This window comes from Lotus japonicus, chromosome 6, assembly GCF_012489685.1.
Source record: "Lotus japonicus ecotype B-129 chromosome 6, LjGifu_v1.2".
Taxonomy (NCBI): domain Eukaryota; kingdom Viridiplantae; phylum Streptophyta; class Magnoliopsida; order Fabales; family Fabaceae; genus Lotus; species Lotus japonicus.
Window position 1 is genome coordinate 53879109 of NC_080046.1, and position 18684 is coordinate 53897792.

Consider the following 18684-nt stretch of genomic DNA (forward strand, 5'->3'; position numbering starts at 1 on the left):
CTTCCTTCCAAAGAACATGGCTTTACTTCACAATAATAACTCTTTTCCATTGAATTCAACTGGGTTTTGGTATGTAGAGGAAGCAACATATTCTCCACAACCACCAAATATGAATAGCCTTTTGCAAACAAATGCCGCCCTATGGCCCTCATGCCTCAGATTCTTCTCCTCTTGCAATTGGATAAATCCACATATGTGCAGGCAGTGCAGCTACAAACATGTTAGCACCAGGGAGTACTTTGTAGTGATGAAATAATCACTGAACGATAGAGGTGCGCAATCAGGCATTAGCAGAATAACATTCTTTGGTTTTCCCTTTCACAGTAGCATTTTGAGCACATACTCATTCTCACCGTATTAAGCGCCAAAGCAAAAAGACAATAAGTAACAAGAGAAACGAAAAATAACTAAAAATAATAGGTAAGAGCCAAGAACCGCGGTGGTGGCTGAAGGCGACAATGGCAAAACCGGCAGCATAGGTGTTGGATGAATTTGGGTAAATTGGTGAAGATGATAAATTGGTCAAAAAGAAAAATAATATCAATGACAGAACTGATATTTTAAATTGGTTTAAAGATAAAAATGTAATTTTAAAAGTTTGAAAGAGGTATTTCACATGTATAAGACCGAACCCACAATTCACTTTTTTTATCCTGAAAAAGTTTGGGTAGATTCGGCTCCGGTCACTATCATGAGTTAGAACATGTATTTCGAACAACATGTCACTTACTTATAGATTGTCCACCAACATAAACCTCACATCGGCAACGAGAATTCAACACACAACCTTGTGAGGAGAAGTGATCCGTTCTTACCAAGTGAACCAACATGCAATACATAGTTAACCTTAGTCAAAACCGTTAATAAATAATAGTAAAAATAATTCTAGTAAAAGAAACATATCATAATGTGAAAATAGATGATCGTTTTGTTTATATATCTTTTACCAAATTAGAAATTTTAAAATAGTTTTTATTAATTAAATTCATAAATTTGGTATGAAAAATATACGAAAGCTATATTCAATTTTTTATCCTTCCATTTTTAGTTATAAGTAAAGGGATAAAATTTTCTCTAGTATCAATTTAAGAATTTTTTAAATGATTAAATTGATAAATAATGTTTTTTTAGAGAAGTTTTATTTTATTTAAAACAAACAGACACGACATCGTTTCAAAGCCAGTCAGTCCCCTAAACCCTGTTATCGCTATTCCCTCAAACTCGTTGGCCTCTGAAGCAGCTTCTTCTCTTCCGTAGACTCAAAACCCCATCGGAAAGGCGCGAACGATTTCCATCCGCCCTCCACCACAGCCGGCGCCGATTCCGATTTCAAGGTATGTCTCCGTCGCCGTCGCTTATGCACAAGTAACTCCGACGCTGGTATAATTAGGATCAGAGATTTGGTATATGATGAATGCACTGCACTTCGTGTTTGATATTTGTGCGCTACTGCGATTTTGCTTTACAGAAGCTTTTTTCCTATTGATTCTGCTGATTGATAATTTTCTAGTTCTTCCAGTTTCTGCTCTAAGTTAATGGATTCTCATTATGCCGAAAACTCCATTGTTCATATCACAATCACACACCACCGTTTTGATTTTTAGGGTTTTGCAAATTTCTCATTAGGTTTTGTTGTTTTCTCCTTTTGCAGACCAGAGCTGATTATTCCAAACAACAAAGTTAGTTTTCTAGTTTCTTTCTGTGGTACAACATGTCATCCCTAAGGAACGCCCTTCCCAGGCGTGCTCACAAAGAACGCGCTCAACCGTGAGCTTCTTCGCCTTCTCTCACTCTCACTCCTTTGTCCTTTCCTATATTCAATCACATTTTTGCTTCAATTTCTCATTTTTCATTTAGGTCGTCGAGGAAGAAATTTGGCCACCTTGAGAAACACAAGGACTATGTTGAACGTGCGAAAGCCTTCCACAAGAAAGAGGAGACATTGCGGGTATGACTTAATTCTGATTCTCTACACTGTTTTGTCATGCATGTGTTAATGTTTTTTAGTTCTTTTCATTGATTGCTTTTTTTATTGTGTTGTCTCGCAGATACTTAGGGAAAAAGCTGCAAACAGAAACCAAGATGAGTTTTACTTTAAGATGATTAGAACCAGAACTGAAGATGGAGTTCATAGACCAGAGTAATTACTTGCTGTCCTTTTTATTTTTCTGTTCCTCATTGCTGCTTGTCTCTTGCTGATTTGTTTTAACTTGCTGGGCTTATCTGTTTAGGAGTGAAGCAAACAAGTATACTCAGGATGAACTTATGTTGATGAAGACACAAGATTTAGGATATGTTCTTCAAAAGCTTCAGAGTGAGAGGAAGGTGAACCTGTGCATTTGATTTTGTTATCTTGTTTTACTTGTGGTTTCATGTGATATTTTGCGTTGGTGTTTACATTACGTGTGAATGTATGGATCTTACGTTGCAGAAAATTGAAAAGTTAGCTGCTTCTTTGCACTCCATTGATAATCAGCCAACGAACAAGCATATCTTATTTGCTGAAGACAGGTTTGAGTTTCTGAGCTATCTTTCTATGAAAAATATGAGGGATTTTTGTGTTTCAACATTGTCTCTTTTTATTTTTAGTTTTATATATTTATTTTTATGCTAAGAAATAGAAAATTTTAGTGGTCAGATTTGAGAGATGGTCTCTGTAAATTTGATGAGAATAATCATTTCAAATTTATTCTGTAGTTAATGCTTAAGCCAAGTAACATGAGTTGGCTGTTGGTCCGTGTTGCTGAGTAGAGGATCAAAAGTAGGTAACATGGTTGTTTAGTATGACTCAAGAGTTTACATAAACTCGTGGAGCGCCCATAAATTTGACCTGTAAATTCGTAAAATGCAAACAAAAAGAAACACACAAACGATGAAAAACACTATCAAATTTTAAAACATACTTATATAACCAAATCATACAATGGAGAACTTATTAAAACAAGTTATAGTCATTCAGAAAAAATTACTGCTATAAGTTTGTAGCAAAAAAATTAATACAAAGTTCAGAAGGTAATAAACTGAAAATGTCAAACAAGAGCAGATAAGTCATTATCTTCAAAATTCTCACGAGTTAAAAATCAAACTATTTTATATGCCTCTAGTTATCAATTCTTAAATTGAAACTAAGGAATTTTTATAACACAGATTCAAAACCAAAGGATTTGTAGGCAATTTTAGTAATCATACGGCTTACTCTAGTGCGCGGGCAAAGAAATATTAGTCAAAGTGACATAGGAGAGAGGGATTTGCAATCATTAAAAGTAATACTGCAAAGATCGTGTCATGAAATGTTGTCGTTGTGGTAAAAATTGGGCTTTTCTCTATTTCTGGCTGAACTCGGCAGCCACGTGAGTCATCTGAGTTCGTCCGAGTTTATTAGCAAATGACTTTACATGTCATTTACTCAATTATGTGAGCTAGAATCGTAAACTTGTACTATTTTACAAGTGAAAACTCGAGTTTAACAACTATGGTTGCTTGTGCAATTTATTTTATTTAGGTTTCTAATATATGTGCAAATGTTATTTGAAATTTAGTTATGTTATAACGTAGTTTCTTTTGGAAACTCTGATTTTTCTCTGGGGATATATTGTCAATTTCCATTAATTGACTGATGTTATTTTTCCACTTGAATTTTAAGTCATGGTATGATCCATGCAGCTGACCCACTTGGTGGGAAAAGGCTTTGGTTGTTGCAGTGTTATCAAATAGCGGCTATAGCGGCCGCGACCCGCTATAGCGTAGCGGATTTTAGGGCCACCGCAATCGCTACGCCGCGACATAGCGGCCACCGCGAGAAACGCAATTGCGGCCGCGACGGCCGTAGCGGCGCTGGAAGCTAAACAGAAATAGCGGATTTTCAGGAATACTGCACGTTTTTTTTTTATTTTTTAGGGTTTTTAAATATGGTAATTCAGTAATTCTTGACTAGTGGGCCACCAACTGCCCAATTAACTCCCCATTAATTCGTTTTTGTTGCATTTTCTTTTTCTGTTTCACTGCTTTACTGCCCAATTAACTCCCCATTAATTATTTTTTTCTATATTTACGCTTCATCATGAAGAATCACGACAGAATTGAAAAGGTTTCCAAAATCCTAATTCTCCTTCTCTCATCCTCCTTCTACAAGCCCCATTAATTCGTTTTTGTTGCATTTCCTTTTTCTGTTTCACTGTTTTAAGACTTGTGTTTGGTTTATGTTGTTTTAAGTCTTTTGACATTTGATTTGAGCTGGTGGCACCCTTTAATAGTTAAAATTTGGTTGTTAAAAATGATGATTTTATGCAGTTTTTATTGTTATGTGATAAGCTGTTGTTTTTTATGCAGTTTTTATTTGTTCATTTCAAATGTTTCTGCTCTAGTATTGCAATAGATGTCTGATAAGCTGCTTTTTTTTTTATAATATTTTACTTATTTTAACCGCTATGTGGTTACCGCTATTTGCTCGTGACGCTATCCGCTAAACGCAATAGCGGATTTTGGCCTCACCGCGATTTTCCGCGATCGCGATTTGACAACACTGGGTTGTTGTTGTTGCATGTTATTGGTCCACCACTTTTCCCTTTGCCCTCATCTTTGTCCTTCTGATTTTTATTATATGCGCGTATTTGTAGATTTTATCTTCATTCCTTAAATTTATTCTGGATGAATAAGCATTCTTAATCATTGCTCTGGATATGCAGGGAAGAGGCTAAAGAGTTACAATCACAATATTCAAGAAGTGAAATTCCTCTTATTTCTGACAATATTCATACTAACATTAAAAGGTACACCTATGCATTCGGCCCTTTTCTCTTGGCGTATAATGGTTGCAATAAGCTTTGAACCTATTACATCATGCAAACTACCCAAGCTCCTCACCTTTAGTCCAATTTATATCATGCAAACTACCCAAACTACCCAAGCTTTGAACCTATTACATCATGCAAACTACCCAACCTATTATATCAATTTATTCCTTTGTTTGTTTGATGTCTTCTACGGGAAAACATTTTCTTTATGTGATCTCTCCAATGCACTTTAAGATAGTTTATTTTAGTAAATATCTTAATTGCAGTCAGTGCCAACAGTATTAGGATGTTTTGTAGGTCACTTTGGTGGCCGAGTCTTAGCATCATTGCAGTATATAGGAATGATTGATTAACGCAATTACTTCTGCAATTTTCTTACCTAATTTCTTTGGCAATGAAAACACAATTCTTTCAATAAAGTTCCAGTCTTGGATATTAAAATAATGCTTCTTCTGCACCATGACTGATGAGCTTAATATCATGTGTTTGCATGTATATTACTGGGACATTTTTTATTAACAACTAAAATGCATGGTAGCTTGAAGTTTTGAGAACTGGAGCTATATTTCAGAAGCGATGAGCTATGTTTAACCCAAAAAGAGAAAGAGGAGAAAAAAAGAGAGATGAATAACAATAATGGTCAGATTAATTGCCATTACTTCTCAGCGATTTGACCGTAGTGAGGCATTTTTTTATTTGGGTTGATCTTTCATGGAAAGCTGGCTTTACATTTTTCACTATGTGTTGAGTATTATGAGATTCATGTCTTGTCTACAGTACTATTATTACTTCCACTCGTTCTTGATTTCTGGCACCATATCGCATTGCTAGAAAAAGTATTTTCTTTCTTGCGCAGGAAAATAGATCGGTCATACAAAGAGTTGGAAGCAAGGAGGACTAGACTCAGCCAGCTACAGAAAATGTACATGGATATGTCAATGAAGAAGGAGTTGCAGGTAATGGTATTTTGGATTTCCTTATCATGAACCTGTTTTGAGTCTTACATATGTGGACTGCTCAGAAAAGATGTTCCATCTATGAACAGAAAAACGGTAGGAAGCGCAAACTACGCGAAGATGAGATTGTCTCTCCAACCACTGAGCCAGTTTACAAGTGGCGTGCTGAAAGAAAGCGTTAAAAAGAGAACTTTGAGCTGCTTCTTTATTCTTCCTGACCTTTCACCATAAGGCTGGCGACTGGAGCTCGAGAATATACGTATTACTTGAAGTAGAACTGAAAAAAACTTGCATGCCTAGCTGATGAAGCAAATTAAGTTGGATCACTACTGATGAATTCCATATTATGTAACACAATTATTTCACTCTGTTGAGTATCCTTCCATTTTCAATGTCTGTCACTTGACTGTGTCTCAAACTCTCAAGTCTTATGTTGTATCATGCAACTATTGGTTTAGCATGAGGCTGCTGCAAATGCTCTAAACATGCTTCCTACACATTGACTAATATTAATCTACGGCATAGGCTGTGATCGGTTTCAAAGACTTTCAAACAACTAATGGCGTGTATGGTTTTGCGGTTGGAAACTCCATAATTACTGATAGGGAGAAGTTTTAATTTGGATTTACCGTGTTTTGGATTGTGCATCACTGTGAAGCCAAACATTTTATAACTAGCTTTCTATCAGCAACTTTCCCCCCATCCAAAGAACTAACAACTAATATTTTCACCCCCACCCACTTGTGTCCCAAAATTTTAAGAGCTTATTTGTTTTACTTTTACAGCAAAAAATGAAGTGAGAGAACTGATTTTAAGTTTAAAAAATAGATTTTTATGCACAACTAATGTAACTCCAATTTACCCTCAGTCTTTACTGTAGTCCACACGCAGGTTGTCATTATTTGTTACTTTCGGTGTCTTTAGCCTAAACCACTTCACACTTGGATCAACTGAAATGAGTTTGTTCTACCCGTCTTGAACATGAACATGATTAAAGGTTAGAACATGTAGGATCTTAATGGATAAAATATATATAGCTTCATCACGTTGCAATCATCTCAGATCAATGTCGTACAAAAACTTGTTACAGATACCAAACATTCAAGGCTATAATCACCATGACTGATCATATACATAAACTAGAAGTTAATAAACAAAACATGAATATATATTAGCAGAAGGTGATCTTGTGTTCATGGGTTGAAGTAAGAATTGCCACACATGCATCTCCATCCTTCAGGTTCGTAATTGGCATATTGAACACCCAGATGATCTTTGTTGGTAGGAATTTGAATGGGATTGCAGGGAATGCAGCCTCCACATTTGTGCTCACACCTTGGTGGTGCTGAACCAAGCCTAGATAGTCCCCTTAATATTCTCTCAGTTCCCTTGAAAAACATAATAATAATAATAAATGTAAAACACACATACATTTGCATCAAATAACAAGCTTCTGAAGACTAATAGGTACCTGTGTGGAGACAATAGCAGGCCTAGGAACATGTTGAATTCTTGTTGTCGGAACAACTGTGGCAAGAGGTGAAAAAGACATTACTTCCTTAGAAGAGAGAGAGAGAGAGAGAGAGAGAGAGACAATGGGGAATGTGGTTTATGCTACCTACTTGGACTAGCCGAATAGGAGTGAAGTGAATCAAGTGTAAGAGTATCTTGATGTGAACAAGAAGTGATTCTGTGAAACTAACTACTGACCTTGTTGATTTGCAGCACCATACAGCGACCAATGCTTACTTTCTACACAAACCAAACTGGAAAGTAGAAGGGAAGCCATTAGGATCATATAGCACATTCTTGTCTTCATAGCTGTGGAAGTCCTAAAATGATATTGATGAGGACAATGATGAGAACCTTTATATGAAAGGGTGTGTGAGAGAGAGAGAGAAGCACTATACTAACTAGAGGATGAGGTTAGAATTAGATTGGCCAAGGAACAGTTTCAAGAAAAAGGTGAGACAAAACGATGCAATTTATTCACAATGCTTGGCTCCTTTTTATAATTTGAAAACACACTTGTACTTAATAAAGTGATGCAGATTACAATGGATATTAACATAATTAATTTTAACATAAACGGAAAAATTGGGGTGAACAAACAGAATCTAAATATATCACTTATTTGAGTGTGTGTTCACAGTTTTTACTATTTTCCTAAGTAAATAATAACTGCGGCAGGTGCACCTGATTCGGGTTGTTTATTGATTACTGAGCTGCAATGTACCTATGAGCTATGGAGTTTTCAACTTTACAGCTTTCTCCTTCCTTGACTGTTGAGCCATTTCTTTCATAAATTTTAGTACTTATGAACAGTTCTGAGTTGACTTCCCACATCAAGTTTTGCCACAACAATCTTGGATGTCCACAAATTGAATCTACAACTAGCTTTTTCAACTTTGATATATTAACACATTTTTCTTTTCTGATAAATAAAAGTATAAAACTATTGAATTAATGTTATGATCAGTGAACCACCAATAATACATACATTTTTTTAACACACCATATTATTTCCTTATCTTAAATTTATTATCACATTATATCATATATTACCACTCTCTTTGGTTCTTTGTCTCTACTAGTGTTAATGGTTCACCAAACATTTTTGATTGGATAAATAGCCCAAATGAGACAGAATGGAATGCAGCCCTTGATAGTCACGTCAATTTCCTACAGAGAATCTGCCTCTTGACCATTCAATTTGTATGGCAGTCAAAGATCTTTGGCATTGCTTCAGCCTTCATGATATTGATTAGAGCCAAAATGAGGCTGTTTTCTCACTGACTCAAATTCAAATTTGTACTCCCACTCACCGTTTTAGTGTAACTTGGCAGTTAATGAGGGTTGAAAGCAAACAAATTAAAAGCCTTACATTGATTAGACATATCAGACTTACATAATTACTACTTGCAACAACTTCTAGAGTTACCATGTTTTAGATTATCTTCACATCGATTCAAACACACAATTATTGTATTGTTTCTAAGAGCCATGCTTGTAATTTGCTTAACTTGCATTTATATATTTATTATGCTCCAGAAACTTGGCAAACAAGTTACATTTTTTCTTCTGATCTTAAGGTAGGGGCTCCCTGAGTGCCTTGGTGCTAACCCCTTTAATTTTATTGCGTGTGTGAGAATTTCACCAATCCCATCCAACCTGTTACAATTAAACTTGCAAAGATGGCAACATAGCTGGATGATCCAGTTTCAGTACCATCATTTTTAAAAAAGTATATGTTAGTCTCAGTTGAACAGAATCCAAAACGGAAAGTACTAAAATTTGGTTGCTCAAGCTTTAATTTGAGCTGTTTTTGTCTTAAAGACAACAAGAACACAAGTATCAATAATCCAAGACTCAGTCTCAGCCCCACATATTGAAACAGAACATGGTACACTGATTTTGCACTTTGCAGTGATGGTTACAATTGCTTTCTGCAGTTGGTGCATTACCCAAGTCTCCTTTGTTTATCCTGAAATCAGATTTTATTAGGATGTGTCCCTCTTCTGCAGCTATATTGCTGCAGTTATGATCTGCACACTGCTGCCACAAGTTACCATATCAGTGCAGTTTGCCAAAAAAGCTGAAAGAGCATATGACCTTACAAATTTGGGGTTAATCAATTAAGAGTTCAGGCAACTACTATTCACAGAGTGAGAGTACCCCAAATAAATGATTACTAGCTAGAAAAAAAAAACAAATCAAAAGAAGGTTAACAACAGCTAATGACACTTTAATTTTTGCCATTTCTTTTTATGGATAGGATGGGTGATTGAGTGATTTGATTATTCACTCCTGAATTGTCTTTTTCCAATTACTATCCAATCACTCACATTAACTCAAGCTGTCTTCTTTCTAACTTTCTTTATTTCCTCACCCAAGACTGCTGAAAATTGGATCCGGATCCTCTCCATCTGGTTCTTCTCTCAAGCCTCTCCATCAGCATTTTCAGCCCTACGATTGATCAAAAGATGAAAATATATGCTGACACTATGGACCTTTGTTGCAGGAAATAGAAACACAGTTAAGACTCACTTTAGACTTATTAAATTCATTATTTGTTTTTTCTTTCAATGCTGAAACTTTGATTGACGTAATTTATGCTAAAACTTAATAGTATATTATATGAAAATTAGGAACACTAATTAAAAATTAAATTATTATTTCTGTGCATATGAAAAGATCTCAATAATAACGCTGAAGTTGTTTAAAAAAATTGAAGTTAAATTCAAGTTTAATATATGATTTGTTAAAAGGAATTGAAAATGATGCTTACACACATATTACACGTGTCTTAGAAAATGTAGAAATAAATGAGAGAAATTGGTGATATGATAAGTGATGTGAAATAAATGAGAGAAATGAGTAATATGATAAATGATGTGATAAAATTCCAATTATAACACGTGTCTTAGAAAATTTCAATTCCAATTTAAAGGAAATTGATGCTTAACACTCATTAATATTTTAACACGTGTCTTAGAAAATTCCAATTATAACACTTGTTAGTAATTCGTAAAACATACTAAAAGAATTATTTAAAGTGATATTTTGTTTTACGATATTCTTTTGACAATTACTGGTATTATCTAAAGTGAATCTTAATTGTGACAAAAAAATTGAATCTTAATTGTGTTTTCATTTCCTGCAGCAAAGGTACATGGTATCGGCATCTATGTTTACCTTTTGATGAATCGTGAGGTTGGAAATAGTGATGGAGGGGCTGGAGGGAAGAATTAGCTGGAGGGGATCCGAATCCCTGAAAATTGTGTAAATAAACCATATCATATCAATTGAAAAATTTGAACGATGCTCGATTGAACTACTTCAACAAAAAGTAGCACAAATTCAACAATGAGTGTTTCAAAATGTGTTATTTTTTTCATTTTTATACTTTTTAACCATGAATCAAACCAATTCTTAATAGTGAATACAATCACGAAAATGTTTTGTTCACATTAATTTGACCCTCACCCTTTAGAAAGAGATAAAAATAGACAACAGAGAAAATAAGGAAGAAGTAGGTGAGATCCCTAGAAAGCCACACAATACTAGGAATCCTTTGACAATCCTCCAAGAAATAGGTTGTTCAGCGCAAACACAAGCACCCCCATTCGTGATAATAAATTCATTAAGACTTGGAGTGGCTTTTGGTGACACAGGTCACCTATGTCTACATTTACATTGTACCACTACCAACAATATGTTCCCCATATTTCCTTATCAACGCAGTTAAAGGCACCAAGATTAGCAAGGATTACCATTCATACTTGGAGTTCAAAGGGGGGAAATTTAGTACACGGTTAAAGACCCACAAAAGAGGTCAAGGATAAGATATCACGCCTGAAACAAAATTATTTCTCAAGGCCTTCCTTCAATGAGAATTTGGAAAGCAAAACGAGGATGAAAAGTTTCCCAATGATTCAAAATCTGCGATATAAGAAGCCCTAGAAACCTTCTAGTAAGAACTCATAAAACAAAGTTGCTTATATAAGAACTAGTTCTATTTAAGAACTAAAAAATTTAGATCAACACTCTCCAATGCTTAAGAACTTGGTTATTAACCTAAGAAGTAAGAACTCACTTCTAAGAAGATGCTCTTACATATCACATCATTTATTTTTCTCTGTTTTTCTCATTTTATTAATGGGCTAAATAAGTTTTTCGTCCATGTACTTTAGCGAGTTTTTGGTTTTATCCCTCAATTAAAATTTTGTTGGTTTACCTCCCTTAACTTGAATAAGCGGTTATATTTCGAAGCTAGAGATGAAGTACCCACCCAACAGTCGTGCCAGAAGCTTGATTCATTCCCCTCACCCACCAAGCGAACAAGTGCATCATTGAGCCAATTAGCACTTGGGGAATCAAAACAGAGCCGCTGAATGTCAGACCACCAAGGAGAGGAGTGTCTATTCAATGGAGCCAGAGGTTTACCATACCTGAAATTGTATTTGGCGCAGACTATTCGAGCCCAAAGGCTGGTACTGTCAACACACAACCTCCATCTCCACTTGCTGAGTAATGCTATATTGAACTCTTCCCAATTTTTGATACCAAGACCACCTAGACCCCTTGGTTTGCAAACCTCCTTCCAACTAACCCAGGCTATTTTCCTGGTGTCGTCATCTACACCTCCCCATAGAAAATTTCTCATTATCTTCGTGCAAGTTTTTACTACACTTACTGGCATCCGAAAAAGTGAAACATAATACAGGGGGATCGAAGAAAGGGTACTGTTAATCAAACAAACCCTTGCACCAAACGAGAGACTTTTCTGCCTCCAACTAGAGAGACGCCTTCTCAGTTTTAACAGAATTGGGTCCCAAAAGATCTTCCTGCGAGGGTTACCACCAATCTGAACCCCTAAGTAAAGAAAATGGGGGGCTGATAATCTGCAATTCAGGATTGTGGCCAACACCTGTAGTTCTCTAGCCTCCACCGAAACCCCAATCAAGCTACTCTTATGGAAATTCACTTTCAGCCCTGAGGCTAACTCAAAACAATGGAGGATAGTTTTCAAAGTAAAAGCGTTCCGCTGTTGAAAGGATTTTTACTTAACCACTTCCGAATCCCTCAAGATTCAATTGTAGTATAGGAAAGGGTTTTTATCGTCCTCAGGGAATTGGAATACAATGTCGTTCTTTAGCTAAATTACTTAAGCAATGGATTAAAGGTTGATTGAGGGTTGTTTCGATATGGAAAAACACAACAAATAATAGTAAAAAGGATTGTAAAAAAGTTGAGACAATGGTTGGGATCGGGTTTCATCAATCGACTTCGCTGTATTCTATGATTTCACATACAAACCATGATTTATGATTGATTTCATCACACCATTTCTTAACTTCATCATAGTTCCCTAATGACAAAGATTATCAAATCACTTCCTAACCATCAATTCCTTGAATAAATTAGAAAGCAAGAAGCATTAAACTTAGGTGTTCTTTGACTCTTGAACTAACTCTATTCCTAGAACTTAGATTCAAGAGATGGGTTTATCTATTTCAGATTCAGGAACAAAGTTTCCACTAAGCAATCAAATCAAATAACAAGCTCTAGTTGATCAATCTAAAACTAGCATTAAGAGCAAGATAACCCATTGAAATCATCACATAAAACATGAATTCATATATGAAAATCAAGATGAATACATAGAATTCAAATGATTACATCCAATCCCAACACAAAAAGGGTTTAGCTATCCATTTCCATGGAAGCTTTCACGCTTACAAGAGTTAAAGAGAAGAAATGGATGATCCGTGCCGTCGTCGGCGTGTTCCCAGCTCGACGGAAGGTAACAAAGCTCCCAATCTCTCAATCCCTCTTCCTTTTCTCGAGTTTTATGTCCTCTTTCTCGTTCTCCCCTGTTTCTGTGCTGAATTTTGAGTTTTATAGCATTGCAGATCTGTTACAGGGTGCTTAGCACTCCACTTTTGGTGCTTAGCGCCCTGTTTCTTCATTATGAAGGATTCTCCACCGCCAGATGATGCTAAGCACTCCACTTTAAACGCTTAGCATCCTGTTACTTCATGCTGAAGAAGTCTCCATTGCCAGATGATGCTTAGCACCCTGGAACACATGCTAAGCATGATTGGAACGACAAGCTTGATTTTCTTGTGGTTTTTCAAAGTTCTGGAGTGGGATTCTTCAAGGCTAAGTGGATTTCTTCATTTACAAGCTTTCTTTCATCCAAATCATGTACTTTCTCAAATACTCTTCAACCTACAACTGAAATTGAGATTGGAATCATTTTCTACATAATCAACTTAAAAGAGAGTTACTTATAAGAAATTTCTCATTACTACCATAGATAAGTGTCTAAAACATAATGTAAAACATGGTGAATATGGCACTTACCATCCGCCTAGAGGCCTCCCCTATGAATAGGGTGTAGTCGGCAAATTGGAGTATAGAAACATCTACTACCTCCCTCCCACAAAGCTATAGCCTTGAAAATCATTGGAATGCAGCGCTTGTCTCAATAAACCATTTAGTCCCTCAGCCACGATTAAGAATAAGAAAGGGGCAATTGGGTCCCCTTGGCGAATGCATTTACCCATTGCAAACTCCTCTCCTGGACTCCCATTGATAAGCACTGAGATTTTTGCAGATTCGATGCAGCCTTTAACCCAAGCAATCCATTTACCGTTGAAATTCATTCTTCGCATCATATAGTATAGAAAATTCCACTGAACTGAGTCGTAGGCCTTCTCGAAATCCACTTTGAAAGCCATCGATTTCTTCTTTCTAGTCTTTGCATCATGAAGCCACTCATTAGCCACCACAATGCTATCCAATGCACCCCTACCCTCAAGGAAAGCACTCTGACAATCATCAATAACAGCAGGCAGAACACTCTTGATGCAATTGGTCAAAACCTTCGAGATTATTTTATATGCACAGCCAATCAAAGAGATTGGCCTGAAATCCTGCAGACCTTGGGGGTTCTCCTTCTTTGGCACAAGGGTGATGAATGAAGAATTACAGCCCCTTGGCCAGTAGCCTTGGCGGTGGAAATCATCAAGAAGTTTTTGAATGTCTGTAGACATAAGATGCCAAAACTGTTTTATGAAGCGGAAGTTTACCCCATCAGGACCGGGGCTTTTGTCATTTCCACATTGCCAAACAACCTCCCTGACTTCCCCTGGGTCAAACGCAGCAATCAGGCTCAAGTTATCAAAATCAGAGATTTTCCTAAAGGGCACACCGTCAAGATTTAAGCCCAATAGATCACCACCTTTGAATTTTTCCTGAAAAAATTCCTTTGCACCTTTTTTCACTAAATCTGGGGTTTCAACCCACGAACCATCAACCATCAGGCCTAGCATAGAGTTTGAGAGCCTCCTCCAATTTATGAAGGAATGGAAGAATTTGGTGTTTGAGTCACCATCCCTAATCCAATTGCATCGAGACTTTTGGTGCAGTAGGGAGTCATTAAGCTTTGCTAAGCGTCAATACTCTGCTTGCCAAACACACCTCTGATTCTGCTCTTCCATGCTTAAGCCAGACTCCTCAAGTTTCGCATCCAGAGTCTGCAAATTTTCCAAGACCTCCTTGCAGTTCCTCTGAATATCCCCAAAAATATCACTATTCCAGGTTTTCAAGCTAGCCTTGATCCGCTTAAGTTTCTCTTTAAATACAAAGGCAGTTGTACCAGAGAAATTTAGGCCTCCCCATTCCTGTGTCACAAAGCCAACAAATCTGGGATCCGAGAACCAACAATTTAAGACTTTTGAATGGCTTCGGACCCCAATTCAAATCGGAAATACGATAAAGAACAGGGCAGTGGTCGGAGAAGTCTCTTGGAAGGCACCGCTGAACTCCACTTGGCCAAAGAGAAGCCCAATCATTTGAAAGGAGAAACCTGTCAAGTCTGCTAGCTGCTTGGCCGTTCGGGCGAAACCAAGTAAATAATTTGCCTGCCACAGGAGGTTCCAGGAGCTGATTATTGGAAATGAATGAATTAAATTCATCTATCTCCCTCCGGCCTGCTGACTGTCCTGACATCGCACCTCTCCTCTCCTCCGCGCTTCTAATGGAATTGAAGTCCCCTGCAATACAAAAATAAGACAAACCAGCATTTGAAAGAAACTCCTCAATGGCCGCCCAAAGGATTCGTTTTCCTTGAACATAACAGGGAGCATAGACATTGATAATTCCACAAACAACATTTTGGGAGCCCCAGTAGCCCCTGACAGCAATGAAGCCCTCCCCCATGTGAGAGTCAAGAAGGGAGGATTTGTTTTTCTGCCAGACACTTATTAAACCACCTGACCTGTTAGCTGAGGGATTGAAGACCCATTCACAGTCATCATCACCCCAGAGGCTCCGACACAAGCTTGAATCAACCAACTCACACTTGGATTCCTGAACTAATAACATGTCAACTCTTTCCCCCTTTACAGTTTCCCTGATCGCACGAAGCTTAACGCTGCTCCCCAACCCCCTCGAGTTATAGCTGAGAAAATTCATTGATTAACTCCATTGATTCCACCTGCACCCACAGAGCTAGAAGGAAGAGCCAGCTCCATATCTCTTCTCTCCAACTCAGCCAGTTTTCTAACCATTTCGTCGTCCCCCCATGGAAATCCATCCCAATGGCCTTGCCTAGATCCCATGCTTGGCGAGCCTCCTCATCGATATTTCGAATCCAAGCAGGGTCACCCACCCTAGCGGCCTCTGATTTAGGAAGAGAGCAACTAAGATGAAAAATAACTTGCCTAATCTGCCTTCTTCTAATAACTGCTTGTGAGCCCTGGCGCACTAGGCTAGACTGCCCATCGAGAGTATCACGGGCAATCTCACCCTCAGATACTTCTAGAGCATTCATAGCAGCAGGGGTCGGATCACTACCATGGAGAACCATAGGGAGCTCAGGAATCGAAGTCAAAGGTGAAAGGGGTGAGGAAACATCATGATTTCCAGGCACTCCAGCAACTCTTTCCTGATCCGCGAGGCCCAGACCCGATTGGGCCAACAATAGATCAGGTGGGCCAAGGGCAAGTGTACTAGGAGACTCGGACCTACCAGGCCCAAAACAGAGGGGATCCGGAGGGGAGCCCAATGCGTTCAAAGAGGGTGCAGACAAACCTCTTACTGCCCCGTCAGCAAAGGAGAATTCCTCACGTGCCTCAGAATTTAGATTGGCCTCATAATTGCAGCCGTCATTTGATGCTTCAATTCCAGAGCCCGATGAGCTATCATTTGAATTATTCCAATTTTCCACGTGAGCAATAAATGGTTCCGCCGGAACATCTCCCGACACCTGCTCCGGTGGGGGACTGTTCGCACTTCTAATATCTTCTGCCGGAGTTTCTAGAACACCCCCCTCATCCTCCGCCAAAGCTTCTTCTTCGTAAAGCCTCTTCGATCCATCAAAGGACCAAATGGAAGACTCACTGCCCTCATTACCCGAAGCCAGACAGTTGCAAGCACAAGTATGACTCAGCTGAGGCATCTCCTCCACAATTCGTAGTTCGTACACAATATTGTTGATCGTCATATCCTAGGCATCACTGATAGTTTCTAGCTTTGTGGTACATATCTTCAAGCGAGCGAAGCCCAGTCTCGTCAGCTCTGACGTTGAAACGTCCAACTCAATCACTTTACCAATCGGGGAAAACAACTGCTCAAACGATTTTTTCTTCCACGGGTGCAGTGGGATGCCATAGCATTGGACCCAGACCAGGCGAGACTTCAGAGTTAATGAGGGGCTCCAGGGTGTTATAGATTCAAAGAGATTGCAGAGCCAGTCCTCTGTCCCCTTTGAAATTTCGTCCCAGGAGACTCCAGGATCACCCGAGAGAAGGACTAAATCATCCCCCAAGTATCTTGCACGAATCGAATGGAATCCCCCGACCAACAAAGTTTCTTGAATATTCTGGGCCATCTCTATATTCTTAAGCTTTCCTACCCAACTCTTCTTTAGCCAATCATCTACTTCATCCTCCACAGAGAGTTGGGCCACAACCTCCTTAATCTTCCCGTCTCCTTTCGGAGGTGCGTCTCCTCGATTCCTTCCAGTTGATACTGCTGCAACATAGGATTTTTGGCTACTGATACCGTTAGTGCTTGCCAGGTTTGTCTTAGAAGGACCCGAAGGGGCACTCCTCGTACCAGCGCCCAGCGTCTTAGGTTCATTACAGGCCCTCTTGTTTGACTCTTCTGCATGGTTGCGGAACCTTGGAAGGTTAACGTACAATTTCGTGCTACCAATAAAGATTTGGTCCAGTCTCCTACCAAACCTCGTTGGATTAATGACGTCGAAAAAACGTACGAAGCCAAATCGGTTACCCTTCCTATCCCTTTTCACAGGGATGACAACCTCTTGTACTCTCCCCCAATGCGAGAACACCTCCCACATATTCTTTGCGTTGAAATGGTTTGGGAAGTTCGTGAAGAAGTAGGAAGTAATCTCCTCATCCCGCAACTTTCTGTTAGTATTCTTCCTCCGACCACCCTTCACTCTTACCCAACCATCCTCACTCTCCTCCTGCCTAAACCTGCCACCCTCGCCTCCACTCTCTCTCTCTCTAAGTTTCCCTTTCTCTCTCATTGTTGACAAGGGCCCGAGGGACAATAAGTTTAAGACTATTTGATATTAATTGTAAAATTTAAAGATAATAACATACTAAAAGAGTTATAAGTTGGAACTATTTTTTAGAAGAAATAACTTGAAAGGATCCAATTCTTTCATAATCTATTGTACTTGAGATGTTTACATTTTGTTTGATCATTTCTTCACTTGTCTCACATATGCATAATACACACACATGATTTTCTCTTGTTAGAGCATGAAAGTGTCCATAGTTTGACCAACGTTTATTTAATTCATAAGGTAGATGTTAAACATTTTAATCTCATCTACATGGTAAGATACATTTGAGCACCATGTATCACATTTTAATCATTATAACAAATTAAAATTTTATAAAATATATGTGTGGGACGGGCCGGGTGACCCGAGTGTCAACCCGAACCCGACCCTACCCGAAGTTTGGTAACTCGAAGATCAACCCGAACCCGGTCTCTTTTAATGATCGGGTCGGGTTCAACCCGGCCCTAAAGGCTTGGGCCGGGACGGGTTGCGGGTAGGGCCGAGTCTTGTACACCCCTACATAGTAGCATTCACGCATGGTACTAATTCCTTTGCATCCTCACATTCTGAGCCCAGCAACAGCACACACACGTGCCATATGTTTGCCTTCCACTCAATGAATTGATTTTAGGCATAAGATTGGATTAGAGCACCATTCTGAGAACGAATGTTGGAAATCCCGTGACCTTGTGGACAGCCACTTCCATGATCTGACTTGGATTAGCTCAAAGACCCTTGCTGCATCAAATTGTTCTCCCCTAAAAATCAGATTGTTCCGCGCCACCCAAAGAGACCACACCGTGGCCATCCATATCGCCCTCAGACC

The 18684-nt window shown here is 38.5% G+C and overlaps 2 protein-coding genes across 2 annotated transcripts; one reads left to right on the top strand and one right to left on the bottom strand.

Moving 5' to 3' along the window:
- Window positions 1-1173: 1173 nt before the first annotated feature.
- LOC130723792 (probable U3 small nucleolar RNA-associated protein 11) lies at window positions 1174-6294 on the top strand. Its single transcript, XM_057574922.1, has 9 exons — window positions 1174-1334; window positions 1652-1767; window positions 1858-1948; window positions 2049-2140; window positions 2232-2325; window positions 2432-2511; window positions 4686-4769; window positions 5650-5749; window positions 5839-6294. Exons 2-9 carry the CDS (start codon window positions 1712-1714, stop codon window positions 5929-5931), a joined length of 690 nt encoding a protein of 229 aa, XP_057430905.1. The 5' UTR covers window positions 1174-1334; window positions 1652-1711; the 3' UTR covers window positions 5932-6294.
- Window positions 6295-16766: 10472 nt separating this feature from the next.
- LOC130725575 (uncharacterized) lies at window positions 16767-17816 on the bottom strand. Its single transcript, XM_057576792.1, has one exon. The coding sequence runs from the start codon at window positions 17814-17816 to the stop codon at window positions 16767-16769; it is 1050 nt and encodes a 349-aa protein (XP_057432775.1).
- Between the last annotated feature and the right edge of the window lie 868 nt (window positions 17817-18684).

Excerpts from the sequence above, each read along its gene's own strand:
- LOC130723792 (XM_057574922.1), top strand. The coding sequence starts at position 1,712 with ATGTCATCCCTAAGGAACGCCCTTCCCAGGCGTGCTCACAAAGAACGC. Across the intron at positions 1,768-1,857 it reads CACAAAGAACGCGCTCAACC|GTCGTCGAGGAAGAAATTTG; the intron begins GTGAGCTTCTTC and ends TTTTTCATTTAG. Across the intron at positions 2,141-2,231 it reads GATGGAGTTCATAGACCAGA|GAGTGAAGCAAACAAGTATA; the intron begins GTAATTACTTGC and ends TTATCTGTTTAG.
- LOC130725575 (XM_057576792.1), bottom strand. The coding sequence starts at position 17,816 with ATGAGAGAGAAAGGGAAACTTAGAGAGAGAGAGAGTGGAGGCGAGGGT.